Source organism: Synchiropus splendidus, chromosome 11 (assembly GCF_027744825.2).
Source record: "Synchiropus splendidus isolate RoL2022-P1 chromosome 11, RoL_Sspl_1.0, whole genome shotgun sequence".
Taxonomy (NCBI): Eukaryota; Metazoa; Chordata; class Actinopteri; order Syngnathiformes; family Callionymidae; genus Synchiropus; species Synchiropus splendidus.
The window spans coordinates 19,027,775-19,042,909 of NC_071344.1; the positions used below are offsets into that span (position 1 = coordinate 19,027,775).

At 49.9% G+C, this 15,135-nt stretch overlaps 2 protein-coding genes across 2 annotated transcripts; one reads left to right on the forward strand and one right to left on the reverse strand.

The window, feature by feature from the left end:
• Positions 1 to 522: 522 nt before the first annotated feature.
• Positions 523 to 4,399, reverse strand: qdpra (quinoid dihydropteridine reductase a). The gene is made up of 7 exons (XM_053878648.1): positions 4,196 to 4,399; positions 4,032 to 4,124; positions 3,457 to 3,553; positions 3,166 to 3,306; positions 1,685 to 1,793; positions 1,179 to 1,262; positions 523 to 1,036 (listed from the first exon to the last, which is right to left on the reverse strand). Exons 1-7 carry the CDS (start codon positions 4,382 to 4,384, stop codon positions 934 to 936), a joined length of 816 nt encoding a protein of 271 aa, XP_053734623.1. The 5' UTR covers positions 4,385 to 4,399; the 3' UTR covers positions 523 to 933.
• A 1,485-nt stretch (positions 4,400 to 5,884) lies between these two features.
• LOC128766970 (protein Daple-like) lies at positions 5,885 to 9,922 on the forward strand. The gene is made up of 2 exons (XM_053878613.1): positions 5,885 to 9,556; positions 9,628 to 9,922. The coding sequence occupies exon 1, from the start codon at positions 6,141 to 6,143 to the stop codon at positions 8,727 to 8,729; it is 2,589 nt and encodes an 862-aa protein (XP_053734588.1). The 5' UTR covers positions 5,885 to 6,140; the 3' UTR covers positions 8,730 to 9,556; positions 9,628 to 9,922.
• Positions 9,923 to 15,135: the final 5,213 nt, after the last annotated feature.

Below are 15,135 nucleotides of genomic sequence, written 5' to 3' on the forward strand. Positions count from 1 at the left end.
AGACATGAGACTGGCTGACCTGAACCTCACATCAGGGTTGAACATGCGGCCAACACTCAGTGTGTCCAGTGAATTAAGGAAGGAGGTTTGAGAGGAGAGTCTGTGTTGGACCAAGACTGCTGGAGATGGCGAGGAGGAGAAAGACAGGTGAAGGAGGCTTACTTACGGTGACGTCCCCTGACGAGAAGGCTCAACACGCTTGCTGTGAAGAACACTAGCGCCACCTGGTGTCGAAGTTAAACACTGATATCTGGGCAGCAGCAAGCGAAGGGGTTGATCCACACTGCCATCTCGTGACAACTGTCAGAACTGACCGTCAGAATGAAAGACGGTTTGAACACCCAGGCATTCATTCCTATCTAACTGGTCTGGTGAGATGTAAAGCACTTACTGATGATCATCACTTTAAACTAAAGCTCAACATAAAAACAAAAACCTTTCATCTAGACGGACCTTGACGTCAGCGATATAAGCCAATTCTAAGCCATCAAAAAGCCCTCTCCAACAAACACTACCAAAGCGTTGAGAATCAAAAACAGAGTCCCACATGGCTCTCAGTTTTATTGACACACAACAACACAGGACGCAGCAGAACGACCACAGCACGCATCACTGGCACGCGCTCACACGCTGCAAAGGCCTCCAGGATGTGACATCCACTGTCAAGAGCAAAGGTGGACTGAGGTGACACGGTCGCAGAAGAACACCAGGTCTGACAGTGTGTGTGCGAGTGTGAGTGAAGCACTGAGAACACCCAGAAGACAACACAATTCAGAGGCGACCATGAAAGACCCTCAATGAGTTCTCACACTGAAAGACAGGACAGAGTTGTAGTGGCAGTGACTGCAGCTAGGTGGCTCTGTGAGCCAGTGCTTCTTCTCCTGTGGGCTGAGCTTCCTCTCCTCCTTTTCTTCTTCTTCTTCCACAGATGGTCTAGGGTGCCGCCACCACCTGCGTCTCACCACCAGAGGTCAGCAACTGCATCAGACTCCCGGAGGCGGGCCGGTTGGATCCCTCAGCCCAGGTGAGGAACAGGCTGCAGCACACGGAAGACGCTTTGAAATCCTCTCTCTCCGTCACCATGGTCAACATGTAAAACACGGTTCCTCTCAGAGCCGTGGGGAACCACAGACTGATGGAGGAGGAACAATCTGATCAAACCAACAACCAACACTTACTCGGCAATGAAGTCCAGCGGTGTCCAGGAGCCGAAATCCGCATCAGGCATGAACTTCCTGTTCATGGGCGTATCCAAGGTAACGCTGCGAAATGAAGCCAGATAGGCATCAGAGAGACGGAAGACAGGCAGCAGCTCCCCCACACTCAGATTTAATTCAGCCCTTATTGAACTGTGACTTGTGTTCTGGTCGGAGAGGAGACATTAGAGCTCCACACACCAAGGACAATCATTGTGCAAGTCATGCAGCAGATGCTGAGCAGATGTGGCTCCACCAAACACAGAGCAGGAGAAGGGAACGCCCCCACGTCCCCGACTGTCACCATGACACTGCACAAATAGACCAGAACCGAATGAACCGCCTCTATAACAACTCCATCACACCTGAGGAGGAGGTGGCCCGCTTCACACCTCGCTAACATCTGACTCGAGGTCAAGCCTTTGATCATGTGCACAATTGTGCAACTCTATTCACTCAGACACCAACACGGTCGTGTGCACACTCACGGTAAAATGGCCACCGCCGCCGCTCCAGCTGGCATCCCGCTGTTCTTAGCAGCCAGACTCTGACAGAGCTGATGGACCGCAGCCTTGGCCATGCCGTACCCCACCATGCCTGCAGGGGGCAGACTGTCATTAGTGCCACTGGAGAGCTTGAGTGGAGAACCATTCTCAGGCCAGAGGAGCCGCTGTGCTAATGGCTACGATCGAACTGGACTCTGGAAACATATACTGACAGGGTCTCCACCCCATGCCTGACCCCTGTGGGGACCACATGGAATCTGGACTTTTTCCAGATGGAAATCTGAGCTCTGTGTAGACAGATGCATCCTGGAGTTGTACAAAACAGATAACACTGACATTTGGGGCAACTAAGTCATGTGACCGAAAAAGAGGTTGTTCCACTCAACGAAATCCAGGCTCCGCTGACTGGACAGAGGGGCGGCAGGCTTAGAGGAAGCATGACTCAGCAGTTTTAGGCTGCTGCATTATCTGCGTGTGTGCTAACACAGCCACACGTGACCTCTGACAGTAGTGCAGATGAAAGGGTGATGAGATGTGGACGGAGAGGCTGAAAAAAAAAAAAACGCAGCAACATCCAGCACAGACTTCCAATACTGGTGAGATGATAACTGAGATAAGACGTTGCTCCTGAGGTCGATGAACAATGGAGCTCTCACGGAATAGTCAGCGAAAACAAGAGGGGAAACTGAACACTGGTTAGGGACCAGAGCATCAATGACCCTCTGTGAAAACAGGTGGACTTACAGCTGCAGGGTGTAGCAGTTATTACAAAGTCAAACCAACAATGGTTACGTGGCGACTGGTGGAAGTCTGGTCAGACTGGAGACACCACGAGTCCAGGCTCCTGATGACTCGAAAGGTCGGCAGCCACGAGAAACTTCTTTCAAACATATTTCAGGGCAACAATGTGACTGGCCATGTGACTCCTGAATAATCCCCAGCCTGATAATCTGCTGAGTCGGTTTCTCTTCACCAAGGAAATGGAGGTTTCAGACCATGACAAGGAACCCAGTCCAGAAATGCACGGTACGCTTCAGGGCTGAACTGGGAGGAGGTCCCGGTGCAGACCCAGGACACTCTGGAGAGAGATGTCTGTCACATGGCCAGGGCCAGAACAGCTGCCCCAGCGACCCGTGCTCAGACAAGAGGAAGACACAGGAGGGACAGGCTTCCACAGTGCTCGACAATTCAAAGGTCAATCAAAACAGTGGTTAAATATTGATCTGCCACCACTGTTTAACCACCAAGCTGCGCTCTTGACTCACACACAGACACGCTCGCTCCAACCGGGCTCCTGAATCAGCTCAGTAATGACCCGATCACAGTCCGGCTCACGTCTCATGACGACTGCCGTGTTTTGCATCATGATGGTCAAACAGCAGAGATAAGCAGCAGCAGTCAAAGTCTGTTGCCATGACCACAGCAGGTCACCGTGGCGATGACGACAGACAAACACCACCTACCTCCAGTTCCTGACAGAGCTGCTTTGGCGCCGGCCAAGGTCAGAAGTCCGCCTGGCTTCAGGTGCAGAGCGGCGAGGTGGCTGGAGATGGTGGAGGTCCACACGCTCTGCTTCCACATCAGATCACTGTTTTTGTACAGATCTGAGGGAGACGGAGGGTCTTATGCCTTGTTCTGTGAATGTGTTTTTTCAACGTGATTTATTTAACATTTAAAAAAACTGTTTTCTACAGCAGAAGGATACATGTGAAATATCATGCGGGGGAAGGGAAATGATTTATGTGACCTCTGACCTTTCGAGCTGCAGCTTCCTCCTGCCCAGCCGCCGGCAACACACAATATGGCGTCGACTTTTTCTGCACCGAGCACTCGTGCAACATCAGCTGTGACCTGCAGGGACAGAGCCAGCCATCATTTCTCTCACTCCCTGGTTCATCCACCCATGAGAGCTCCAGCACAACAGATCACTGAAGACTGTCAGGACGTCACAACAAACTGTCAGTCCCGGATCAGGTCAAAATCAATCCTCCACCCTGAACCTCACTGACAGCACTCCTCACCTTCACTGTCCCTCCTCTCCTCAAACCATCTGTCCTCCCTAACTTGGTCCCCACGTGTCTTCATCTCCTCCTCTTCTGACTCTGGCTCCGTGGCACCACTACTGTCCTGGGGAGCATCACTCTGACGTCACAGTCCCCACCCAGCTGCACACTTTCACCTACGTGTTGCATCACGGTCTCTATCTTGAACATAAACAGAATAAATGGCGCGTTCGCAGGAGCCATGCTCTCTAAAGTTCATCATTATATATGCTAGGAAAGAGTGGCTGTGGTGTGTCCATAATGCTACGGCCGATGCTCACACTCACCTGTCCCGCCTGTTCCGAGAACGCCTCTGTCATCTGGACTATCACGTTTTCATTCGCCTCCTCGTTCGCAGCCATGTCGACGTTCGCGACCCACTGTGCAGTGACAGAACCGGAACCGTCAGCGGCGGTGACGCTAGCATGCTAGCGCTAGCTGCTACACTCACCCATCCCTTGGATTTAAAATGCTGGACGCATTTGGAGCCGAGCGCGCCTCGTCCCCCGTAGACGATCACACGGGGAGCTGCCATGTTGCCGCTGCGGCGAGTGAGTGCCGCGAGGGACGGAACGCGGGTGGTGGTGGTGGAAGAGAATCCGGAGGAGGAGCGAGCAACAGGTGCTGCGTTCACGGACATCCCCAATAAGTCAGAGTCAGTTGTTACATTACATTTTACGTATTGTTATTATCATTATTATTAGGAATAATAATAATAATAACAATAATAACAATAATAATTTTATTGTATTTATTTTATTTTACTGTCAACGTAATATGTGTATATATGTGTTCTATTTTAGTTTAAAAAAAAACAAATAAACCCGGAAGAGTGAATTGTCACCATTGTTTTTTTCTCCTTCAATTACCTTAGTGAAGTGTTTTTTGTACTGTATTGTATTGTATTATGGTATGACATTGTAATTACAATTGTCATACTTTTCATTTTGTTTTAAAGAGTCAGCTGTTACTTGACATGTGACAAAATAATGTGTTTAACAACAACAAGTGCGATTAAGTTAAGCAGTAAAGCATGTTGTTGAACGTATTTAATTTACCGTCGAGGCGTTAGTTTAATGGCGCGTTCACTGACATCCTGTAAAAATCTACTTTCGCTATCAGTGACCTCTTGAATTACCTGAGTTTGGACTATACAAAAAACAGCCTGAGCTGAACCAGGAGTTATAGACAACAAACAATTTATTTATTTGTCTAAAACCGCAGTGCAGACTGGAGATGTGTAGATGGTGCGTTCAGGGCACCCACCGACTACTTCATGGTGGCTTTCAAAGACGACTCCGATTGGTTGATCTGAACGGTAAATTAAGAAATTGCTTCGCTGAATAAAACAAGCGACTCTTATTAGTAAAGTGTTTGCGTTCTGAATGTTGAAAACGTCATTAGAATCGGCGCCTTTTTCGCGCATTTGTTGGCTTAATTCGATGGAATAGAACAAACGTCACTGACCACTGACGTCTCGTCAAGTAAGGATGATGGGACAGTCCAAGTGGTCTCAATGATACAGCAGCGCCCCCTAACGGCCAGCAATAGCGTCACAACAGATAAACCTATGGTAATCCAACACGGAAAGCCGCCGAAATCATTAAGGAAAGAGGAGGTGACGTCACATGTTCTTTATCAACGCACTTTGATGTAAATGAAAGGCCAAAACTGTTTGCTCCACTTTTGGGTGAAGGAAAAACTCATGCTGCAGCTGCAGCTGACTACAAACTCGTGTTGATGCCCTGAGGTCATTTCATGATGCACAGGAGGGTCAGATGAAGGTGTGACCCCACTCAGACAGGGCCTTTGTGAGGTCAGTCTGGTGACTTGCCTAGGACCACATCATACTGCTCACTGATCAGGTCACATGAAGGCTGGATTCATTGGACGGAGACCCACCAGGCCCACACATGCCCAGCTCAGCATCACTTTTGTTTTCGCTGGCTGGTACTGGAGACTAAAGGTGTTGGCGGCTCTGTGACATCACAGCAGCCTGTGATGTTGTGACACGACACTTTGATTGACATACAGTGGTCAGTGTTAGCTTTGTAGCTCTTGTTCCAGGGGAAAATGATATAAACTGTCACAGTCGATGTAGTCAAAGTTTTATTAAATGATATTAAATCGGTCTCACACAGCAGTGAGACAGTCGTCAAAGAGGAGACTTTGGAATACACAGCTGTCTCTCAGGTCTTCAGTCAGGCTGCTGAGAAGGTCCTGCGAGGGCCGTTGGAGAAGTTTGACAGTGGGTCTGAGTTCCTCCACTGAAGGCGTGGCACCACAGAAGCTCTACGTTGTGGCCGCCTCTCTCTGACCTCATTGTGTGATGAATTCTGGGAGCTAACAGACCAAACCTGAAACTGAAACACTAGTGATCTGCTTGTCAGACTGAAATGGAACCTGAACCACCTGGTCTTGCGGAACACTTTGACTGTCCAACTGATGTGTCCCTCCAATCCCCTGGTCTTGGGCTGCACACTCACTTGCACACTCTCACTCACTGTCCCCCCGAATCCACGTGTGTACTGACTGGATTTCAGAGCTACCCTCACCCTCTAGCTGATGTATCCCTTGGTCTTGTGGAGCCCTCTGATGCTCCCTGTACAACAAGACCTGAGCTCACTGACCTTCCCTGTGGTGTATCCCGTTCAGCCAGTAACGCAGTGGAGAGTCCTAGTGATGTGTCCCTTGGATCCATTGGTCGTGAAACACAAAGCCCAGAAGGAGACATCGGCTCTCTCAGTGCAGACGTGGCCAATATCACACTGAAAGTTGAGGACTTGATGGAAGTGGCAAACGGCACGCTGGAGGAGAAGTTTGATGAGCTGTGTGATAAGGTCCAGAGGCTACATAACCTGCTGGACACACAGCAGGAGTCTGGAACCCTCACTCATGACCAGGCTGAAGTGGAGGCACAGGTGTCTGGCCTTCTGAAGATCGAGAAAGAGATGGCCACGCTGAGGAGGAACGCCTCAACCAAGCAGGAATGTCTTTACGGCGAGTTGGGAAGACTTAAAGTCAATCAAATGATTTGCCAGGAGCATTTATCAGCAGAGCTGGAGGCAGAAAAGGAAAAGACCTCAGTGATCTGCCAGGAACTGGAGAAGATGACAATGTCACATCAGGAACTAGAGATGAAGTGTCAATCCCTGGAGATACAGAACGTGCGTCTTCAGACGAGCCTTGATTCGGAAACATCATACAATAAAGACAGATTGCAAAGCGAAATCCAATCTCTCCAGTCCTTGAGGGTGGAGAAGGAAGCGCTTCTCCAGAAGATGGCAGAGGACCTCGTCGTCCTGAAATGCAAAGCAGCGGTGCAGCAGGAGTCTCTTCGCAAACAGGAGAACAAGCTCAGGAAGGCTGAGCTGCTCAACAACGAAAGTTTAAAAAATGAGCTCCAGACTGAGAGAAGCAAGACCACCTTTCTAACCCAGGAAATGGAGAAGGTCAAGATCACGCAGCAGGAACTCTTGCTCAAGTGTGAGTCGGTTGAACGGCGCGTGACGGACCTTCAGCTGAAACTTGATGCAGAAATCAAAACTCACGAGGAAAGACTACACAAGGACATCACAGGCCTCCGAGCTCTCAGGATGGAGAAGGAGGCTCTACGGCAACACATGGTAGGAGAGAAGGTGGCGCTGCAGATCGATTCCACCATGACCCAGCAGTGTCTTCTCACTGAGCTGGAGGAGCTGAAGGAAGCCAAAATTGTCAGCCAGGAAAACGTCACAGTGGAGCTCCAGAGTGTGAGAGGGAAGAACCTGCTCCTCAGCCAGGAACTGATGAAGGTGTCGTGTCGAAATCGGGAGCTCAGTTTCAAGAATGAGGTTGCTGAGAAGAAGGTCGCTCAGCTGAAGGAGAAAATTGATGCCAGGGTCAAAGGCTGGACGGAGAGGTTTCAGACGAGCCAGCTAAAGCTGCAAGTGTGGACAACGAAGAAGGAAGCTGTCCTTCAGAAAATGATGGACGAGATGGTGGTCCTGCAGAGGGACGCAGCTCTGCAGCAGCAGTCACTTCTCAAAGATGTGGAGATGTTGAGAGAGGCACACATCTTCAACCAGCAGAAGTATAAAGTGGAGCTGCAGGCTGAGAGGGAAAAAAATGCCTTTCTAAAGGAGGAGCTGAAGAACATCACCAGTGCACACCAGGACCTCATCACAGAGTGTGCACGGGTTCAGCAGCAGGCAGCTTCACTTCAGCAGGATCTGGACACAGCAGTGAAGCAACAGGCCGAGACGGTCAGAGAGAACAGCGAGTTGATTCAGTCCTTGAGGTTTGAGAAGGGCGCCCTCCGTCAGAAGATGATAGACAAGATGGCCGTCCTGCAGAACGAAGCTGCTGACAAGGAAAAGTCTCTTCTTCTCAAATTAGAAGAACTGAAGAACTGTCAGATCTTCACTCTCCCTTATCAGGGCACCGTGCCGCAGTTGGAGTCACCCACTCACCATCTGCACGAGGAGCTCAAGGTCAAGTGTGAGACCTTGGAGCAACAAGTGCTCATGCTTCAGAACAAACTTGACATGGAGACCAAGTCACACACTGAAAGAGTGGAACGCAACAAGCAAGTCATCCAGGCTTCACTCGCAGAGAAGGAAATCCTTCAACGTAAAGTGGCCGAAAACAAGGCGCAAAAGACAGAATCTGCAAAGCGGAACGAGACTCTCCTTCAGGAAGTGGACGAACTGAAGAGTCTGGTGGAAGCCACCCGCCATCTTCACTTCGACTTCTCTTGCTGCCACAGAGCTGAGCTGTCGTTTGAATCCACGTCCACATCTGAGCGGAGCGAGACCTCTGAGAGTCCCGAGTCTGGCGGGGAGACCAGGACTGGATCCCCCAGGTCATCTGTGAAGAGGCAGAGGAACCCTGCCAGGCTGAAGAGGTTGGCTCGATTATTTTCTAAAAAGGTAGAACTGGTGGAAATATCTCCTGATCTGATGCTGCCAGGACACTCCCAGCCACCGGGTGTCATCGTCTCCTGACGGTGTCAAGTCTCTAACCCGCTGTGTGCCTCATGGATCACTGTCTTCAGGGAGTCTAAAAGATTAAACTGCCTGAGCGACGGAGGCTGTACTTCCAGATGGAGGCAACAGTCTCCTGGTTCCACCCCTTGGTTTCCCTGTTTGGATCAGTGTGAGTCCTGGTGTATCTCTTGAATGAAGATGGACATCAACGTTGTCAGCAGAATTGTGCCATGCTGTGCCCTGTATGACTGTGGCAGGGTCAGGAGCTCTGTGGGAGGTCAGGTCTGACCAGCGTGTCCTCTGATCTCTTGAGGGCTTCCAGGCTTCCATGGTCCCTGGGCACCGACACGCCGAGCCACTCTGACAGAGAAACCTTTCTTTGGTTCGCTATTAAGCTGGTGACCACAGGTGAGAGGAGAAACCCACTGGTCAGTGGAGAGCTTTGTCTTCTGGCTCAGCTCTGTAGGACTGATCCTACTCTCACTTGTGAACCTCAGGATGCTGGACTACTTCACAGAAGGCACTTATTCCCAACCTAACTGGACACCTTTTTCTTCACCTGGTGACCTTGGACTCTGAAAACCAGATCTTGGACTGATGTTTCTCCTGGTTGCACCAGAGATGTCTGATTCCTACAAGAGCTGGCTTATCCTGACCTCTGGGTCGGAATCTGGTTCCTGATCTTCATGAACGATAAAAAGAGTTGTGAGATTGTTGCCCAGGAGACGATGAAGTGTGAGTTCTACTTTCAACTCTGACCGACTGATCCAGTGTGCAGGTTGAGGTCCTGCTCCGACCCAGCAGAGACTGCAGCGAGAGTGGGAAGTGATGCAGAATAAAACACTGTGAGTGAAATGAAAAGCTTGCAGGGAAAATGAGGTCAAACTGTTTCTTGAGCAGTTTTTTACTGTCGCAGGTCTGCTGAGATAAAAGAGTTCCATCCCTGAGTGAGCACTCGGTGCTGCTGCAGCCCTGATAACGCTGCGACCCATCCGCCGCCTCTATCTCTGCCACGGTGCCGCCTCCGTGAATAACAAAAACTCCACGACCTCGCTGCAGCTGTCAGTGCGGCGGGCCGATATGTCGCGCTCGCCAGGAGTTGACACACATGCCAATGTTTCCCACACACTCTTCAAGTGAAGTCACACTGGGTCGGACCTTCACCGGGTGACTCGAGCGCCATCCGCTAGGAGGGTGGGGCCAGGGAGCGACACAAATGCCTAGTCCGCTGTATATCCTTCACCGTCCTCCTTAAGGTTCTACCTTAAAAGGCGGAGTCCTACTCAGTCCCAAGGGGGATGGGGCACTGACGTTGCAGGAACAAGCCATCACAGCACTTTTTTTAAATCCCTGATAAAGAAAGCTGAGAGTATAGCAGATGGTGACTCACCAGCTCACTGGCACCACCTTGCGGGGAGACAATTGAAGGGAAAAGTTGAAGTTTGACAGGGATACTGAGCTACAGCTGATGAATAACCTCGGTTAAGGGCTGAGGGCTTCATCGTGGAAACCTCTTCCCTGCCTCCACAAGACCTTTCGTTGGACACTTTAAATGCTCAGTTGCAACTCTAACACTTGTGTGCCACCTTGATTCCCGAGTCTGGTCTCGTCACTCCACGTCCAGACCACAAAATATCCTTTCATCACTCAAGTTTCTGATGCTGCTGCTTCTTCTTCACCACAGCAGCAGCGGAAGAACTCGCCAGAAGAGAGGGGTAAACTCCAGTTCTAGTGTGTCAGAGAGCAAATCTGGAAGAGCCTTTTCATCTGTGGTGCTTCTGAGTGAAAAAGAGGCCTGTCAGCAGCCAAGAGCTGCAGTTTACTGAAGACAATGCACGTGAGCACAGTGGATCATTAATATGCAGTGGAAGAAGAGTCGCTGGATTCTGACAGACATGTCAGAGGACGGTGTGACGGTGTGACACACACACACACCAGTGCTGCAGCTGGATCAGTGACAGTGGTGGAGCCAGAGAAGAAAGAAGCATTTTCAGGCGGCGCTTGTTTATGATTGCAGTTTTGTTTACAACACACCTGATCTGAACTCCTTAAACTGAAGCAACTATCCTCCAGAGAGTTCCCCTCCTTCAGCACCGTCGTCAGCAGAGCAGGTCCATCCAGTCAGCGAGGCGCCTAACACCAGCCATTGTAAGGGTGTTGGCAAAAACACTGTGACAGAAGGAATAAAAACCAACCTTTGCTCAGAAATCTTGTCTCACCTCCGGTGTTGTTTCGTGTCTGAGACGTTCTTCTGTCATATACATCCATCCAGATGTGTCCATCAGAGGCCGCAGTGGTGAGTTCCTACCTGCCTTTGAGATTCAGTTAGCAGCTGAGCTCTGGAGGACGATCTTTGTTTGTTCTACTTCCTGTCATTGAAAAATAAATTTGCTTGTTAATAAATATATCAAGCTCAACCCTGGATTTGTTTCCTCCGTACTAATGCCCTACATATATTTTATCAGCAGGATTCATGATCAAATCATGTGAGTGCCATGAGCTCAGACCAAAATTCACTCAGGTGTTATTAGGAGACTGAATCTCTCAGAGAAGACAGCAGTAAAAACTACTTTATAATGGCACAGTAAATACGTCAGAACTAAAAACTTCTGTGTGAAATGGAAAATAACGGGATAAACACAAACTCTGTCGACAGTGAACAGCGATGAGGAGTGTCTGAGGGAACAAGGAGGAAACTAGCAGTGGGAGCAAATGCGAGTTTATACAGTTGATTGAGATGAAGCGGAAGAGAAAGTAATGTGTCACGTTCACCCCATCACCATCTCACCATGACTTCTGACGGACGACTGACCTCTGTGGCTTGTTATGAGAAGCCAGTCCTCTGCAAACACGCTGGGTTGGTTCACCCTTTAGCCACTAGATGGCGCCAACAGAACGCTGTTACTCTGAAACGAACGCGAGGTTTTAGCTTCGTACTTTTCCGACAATTGAGACGAGACACAAATGATTGACAGAATCCAGAGATGTGAACCATTTAACCTGAAGTCTTCACACATTTCCTGAAGGTCTCTCTGTGCTCGTGACTTCCACAGTCATCTCACCATCACATCTGATGTCGTCGTCCTCAGAATAGTCAAACAGATTATAAGGGAGAATGTTTGATCTGAGATTATAATCCAGCACCGATCGTGCTCCAAAGATGATGACTTTTCTTCCTGGTCATGTTGGAGAGACCTCATTACACTGGACAAACAGTGTGTGTGTGTGTGTGTCCTCCAAATGCAGTAGAACCCACACAAGACAAGCAAAAAGAATCTTGAGGTGAAGTCCGTCCGTCTCCCTCTCTCCACACTCAGCTGATGGACCTCATCTCTGGTGACCTCCTCCTAGTTGAACGCCTGTCCAGGAGACGCCCTGACGAGAGGAAGCCGTCAGAGAAACTGTGTGAGCCACAGCAAGATGCGCCACAGGCATCAGTCAGAAGAAACCTGAAACTCCATCACCTGCTCCTCTGTTTCTCCTCAGGACCCCTTCCTCACCCAGATATGGAGCTCTGGTGTTCATGTGAATCATCACAGCATCTACTGAGAGCTTCATTATCAGGGGAAAGGAAGCAGCCATGTGACTCAGCTCAGCAGTTGAGGGGACAGACTCCAGACAGAGAAGCGCTCAGCAGAGCATCAGTATTCTCCATCCCGCTGCCCCCCGCAGCTGCCCGGCATCTGACTCGACAGCAGCATGTCCAAGTGAGTTATGGAGCGGCGTCAGGACGAGCCCGGCACTTTCACACCACATTAGGCTGAACTCAGATTAGATCAAATCCACAGCATCATCGCTGGCTCCACTGGGACCAGCTGACGTTCTGGATGAGATCAGACAGCTGGGAGAAGATACCTGCAGGAAGGGTATGTTCTCTGCTGTGGGTCTGTGGGCCGAGAGTTCCATCAGGAGTGAGGAACGAGAAAGGACCAGTCTGCTCTGCAGTGGACAATACCTGAGTAGACACACACACACACACAATGACTGATGATGAATGAAGCATCGACGCCCCACTTGGGTCCACACCCTTCAACTCAGAATGGCTGCAACGACAAATGTTGCACACCCAGATGGTCACCGGGGCACTGTCGTGTTTAAACGATGCCTCTGCAATACGGAACAAGCACACGCTAAGTCAAGTTGTTGTCCACACTCGGTGCAGCCACTTCCCTCGCATCTGGCAAAAACAACAAAACATTGACATATTTTCAGAGAAATATCATTAATATACAGGTCCCACAATACATTCTAAAGTAATATAGTAATGCCCCTGGGGTCCTCCACCATGCGTGATGAAGTAGCTTAACCATTAGCGTGCTACCGCTACTTACAAAACTTTGATGTTCAGACGTGCACGAACACGTACTATCGCAACGGCCAAACTCTGCATATATAAATACACATACACTCTTACTCACACATATACACAAACCTACCTATATAGGGAAGTGCCCTTTAAACAACGAATATCTCTACACAAAGCTATGAGCTGTTAGCATCTATGCCACGTGTGAGCTTCGCGTCTGAGCACACTACAACAAGCCACAGCTCCAGGTCTCATTAGCAGTCGGCGGTGCGGCTGTTTAAACAGGTGGTATTGACAGGAGCGACCCTCCTCCTCCTCATCGCACATGCTGGAGTGAACCCCGAGTGATGGAACAACAGTCTCGCCTGTTTGCACCCGGTGATTGTTCCTGCGCCACTTGCAACTCTCAGCGAATGACAACTAGCAAATAGCAATTAGCTGGTTGAGCCTCTTCAAACAGACGGCGTTACAGTTGTTTTCAAAAGTTCTCAACTTTGACTGAGACGCGTCGCATCGCAGACAGAACTAAGAAGTGTCATCGCACTTGTCTGTCACCCTGACCTGAGAAGAGACAGTGAGGTGAGGACAGACACGGTGGGAATGAAGGCCTCCACCAGCTCAACACTCACTAGCAAACACTAGCAGCTCCGACTGATGATCTTCAATGTAGAACAGTTCTGGAATATAAAACTCACTCATGTGGCAATAAACCCGACTGCAGCTGTTTTAGAACGCTGAGTAAGCAGATCTGAAGCTATTTTAATTTGGATTCTCTGCCACTGTAAGCATTTCTTCCAGCCACTGACCACTGCAGGAAACATGCAGGTCAGCTCCTAACAGTGGCGTGTGGTAGTGACTTGTCTTGATGTTCGCTGTGTGAAAGCCCTCCAACGTCGTCCTTCAACCTCTGCCTCATCCTGGCAACGATTTGTCCAACGTTGTGGTGTTTTTCCAACAAACCTGCTTCTGCCTCCACTGAGGGATTGTGGGTAATTAGAGGCTGAAAGTCACCGTCTCTGTTCGCCGCGGCTGTCTGCTGCATGCTGATAACATTGATGCGTCCTCCCATCATTGCTGAGGAAGAGGAGGGAGTCAGCCGGACAGTGATGGATGAAGAGCCCACGACCTTCTCTCATTCGTCACGTGACCTTCCCTCACCGCTGAAGGCACGGACCACACACATGGAGAAGAGCAGTCAGAGGGAAGGATCTCCGAGATGTTGGAGCTGCTGTGGATGGACACGACGAGGTCAAAGTGACAGCAAAACAAAGATGGAGAACGAGGCACTGGTTTCACACAGTTTCAGACTTTTGACAAACACTTAAGAAAAGTCCTTGCTCTTGTCTGAGGTCAGGTCATGGGGGCAGCAGCAGTGAAGAGGCCCACAGAGACCTCATCTCTCCAGAGTGTCCTGGGTCTGCCCCGGGGCCTCCTCATGGTCCTGGATAACCTAGCCTCTCACTCAGTGAGAGGAGAAGAAGGACTGAAGAAGTGTCCATCCTCCTGTCATCTATGAACAAGGCCCTAAGATCCTCTGAGCTCCAGCTAGATCGACATCCCTCCTCAGGACCCTGGACATTCACTCCAGGATCAGAGCTCAGGCGGAAACTTTTCTGCGACTTTGGCTTCACTTCTGTTGTGTTTCAGAGAAATTGTGAGTAATCTAATTTCTGTCGAAAATTGGCTGCAGGCCTATGGAGCTGGAACGGAGAGGAAGTGAGCAGCGAGCAGACGGTGGCGGGAGAGTTGCGGTGAACGTCTCAGTGGGAGATGTGGAGGACACAGCTGGACAGGAAAGTGAATTAGTCCACGCCGTAATGTCCAAGTTTATTTTTTCATTTCCATTACACCTGATCTGACATGGCAGACCTGCTGGGATCCTTCACTTCTCAGAGACTGAGAGGAGCAGTGTCCTCCAGCAACAGGTCACCCCTTATCTAGTCACAGTTCCCACAAAGCTTCTTCCCTGAACTATGCCCTCCTCCTGTCTGCAGTGACACGCCTGTGCTGTCACTCCTGAGCTTCTCTCTGGCTTCAACTAAACTTTAATCACCGACGTGATCATTGGCAGTGAGGGACAAGCATGTCAGAAGGTCCACTCCTTCTCTCCTCCTCCTC

Bases quoted from the DNA above. Each gene is read 5' to 3' on its own strand.
- qdpra (XM_053878648.1), bottom strand. From the start codon at position 4,384: ATGTCCGTGAACGCAGCACCTGTTGCTCGCTCCTCCTCCGGATTCTCT. The intron at 4,125-4,195 runs GTGAGTGTAGCA...GTCACTGCACAG, and splicing joins ATTTTAAATCCAAGGGATGG to TGGGTCGCGAACGTCGACAT. The intron at 1,037-1,178 runs GTAAGTGTTGGT...CGTGTGCTGCAG, and splicing joins CCGCTGGACTTCATTGCCGA to CCTGTTCCTCACCTGGGCTG.
- LOC128766970 (XM_053878613.1), top strand. From the start codon at position 6,141: ATGGAACCTGAACCACCTGGTCTTGCGGAACACTTTGACTGTCCAACT.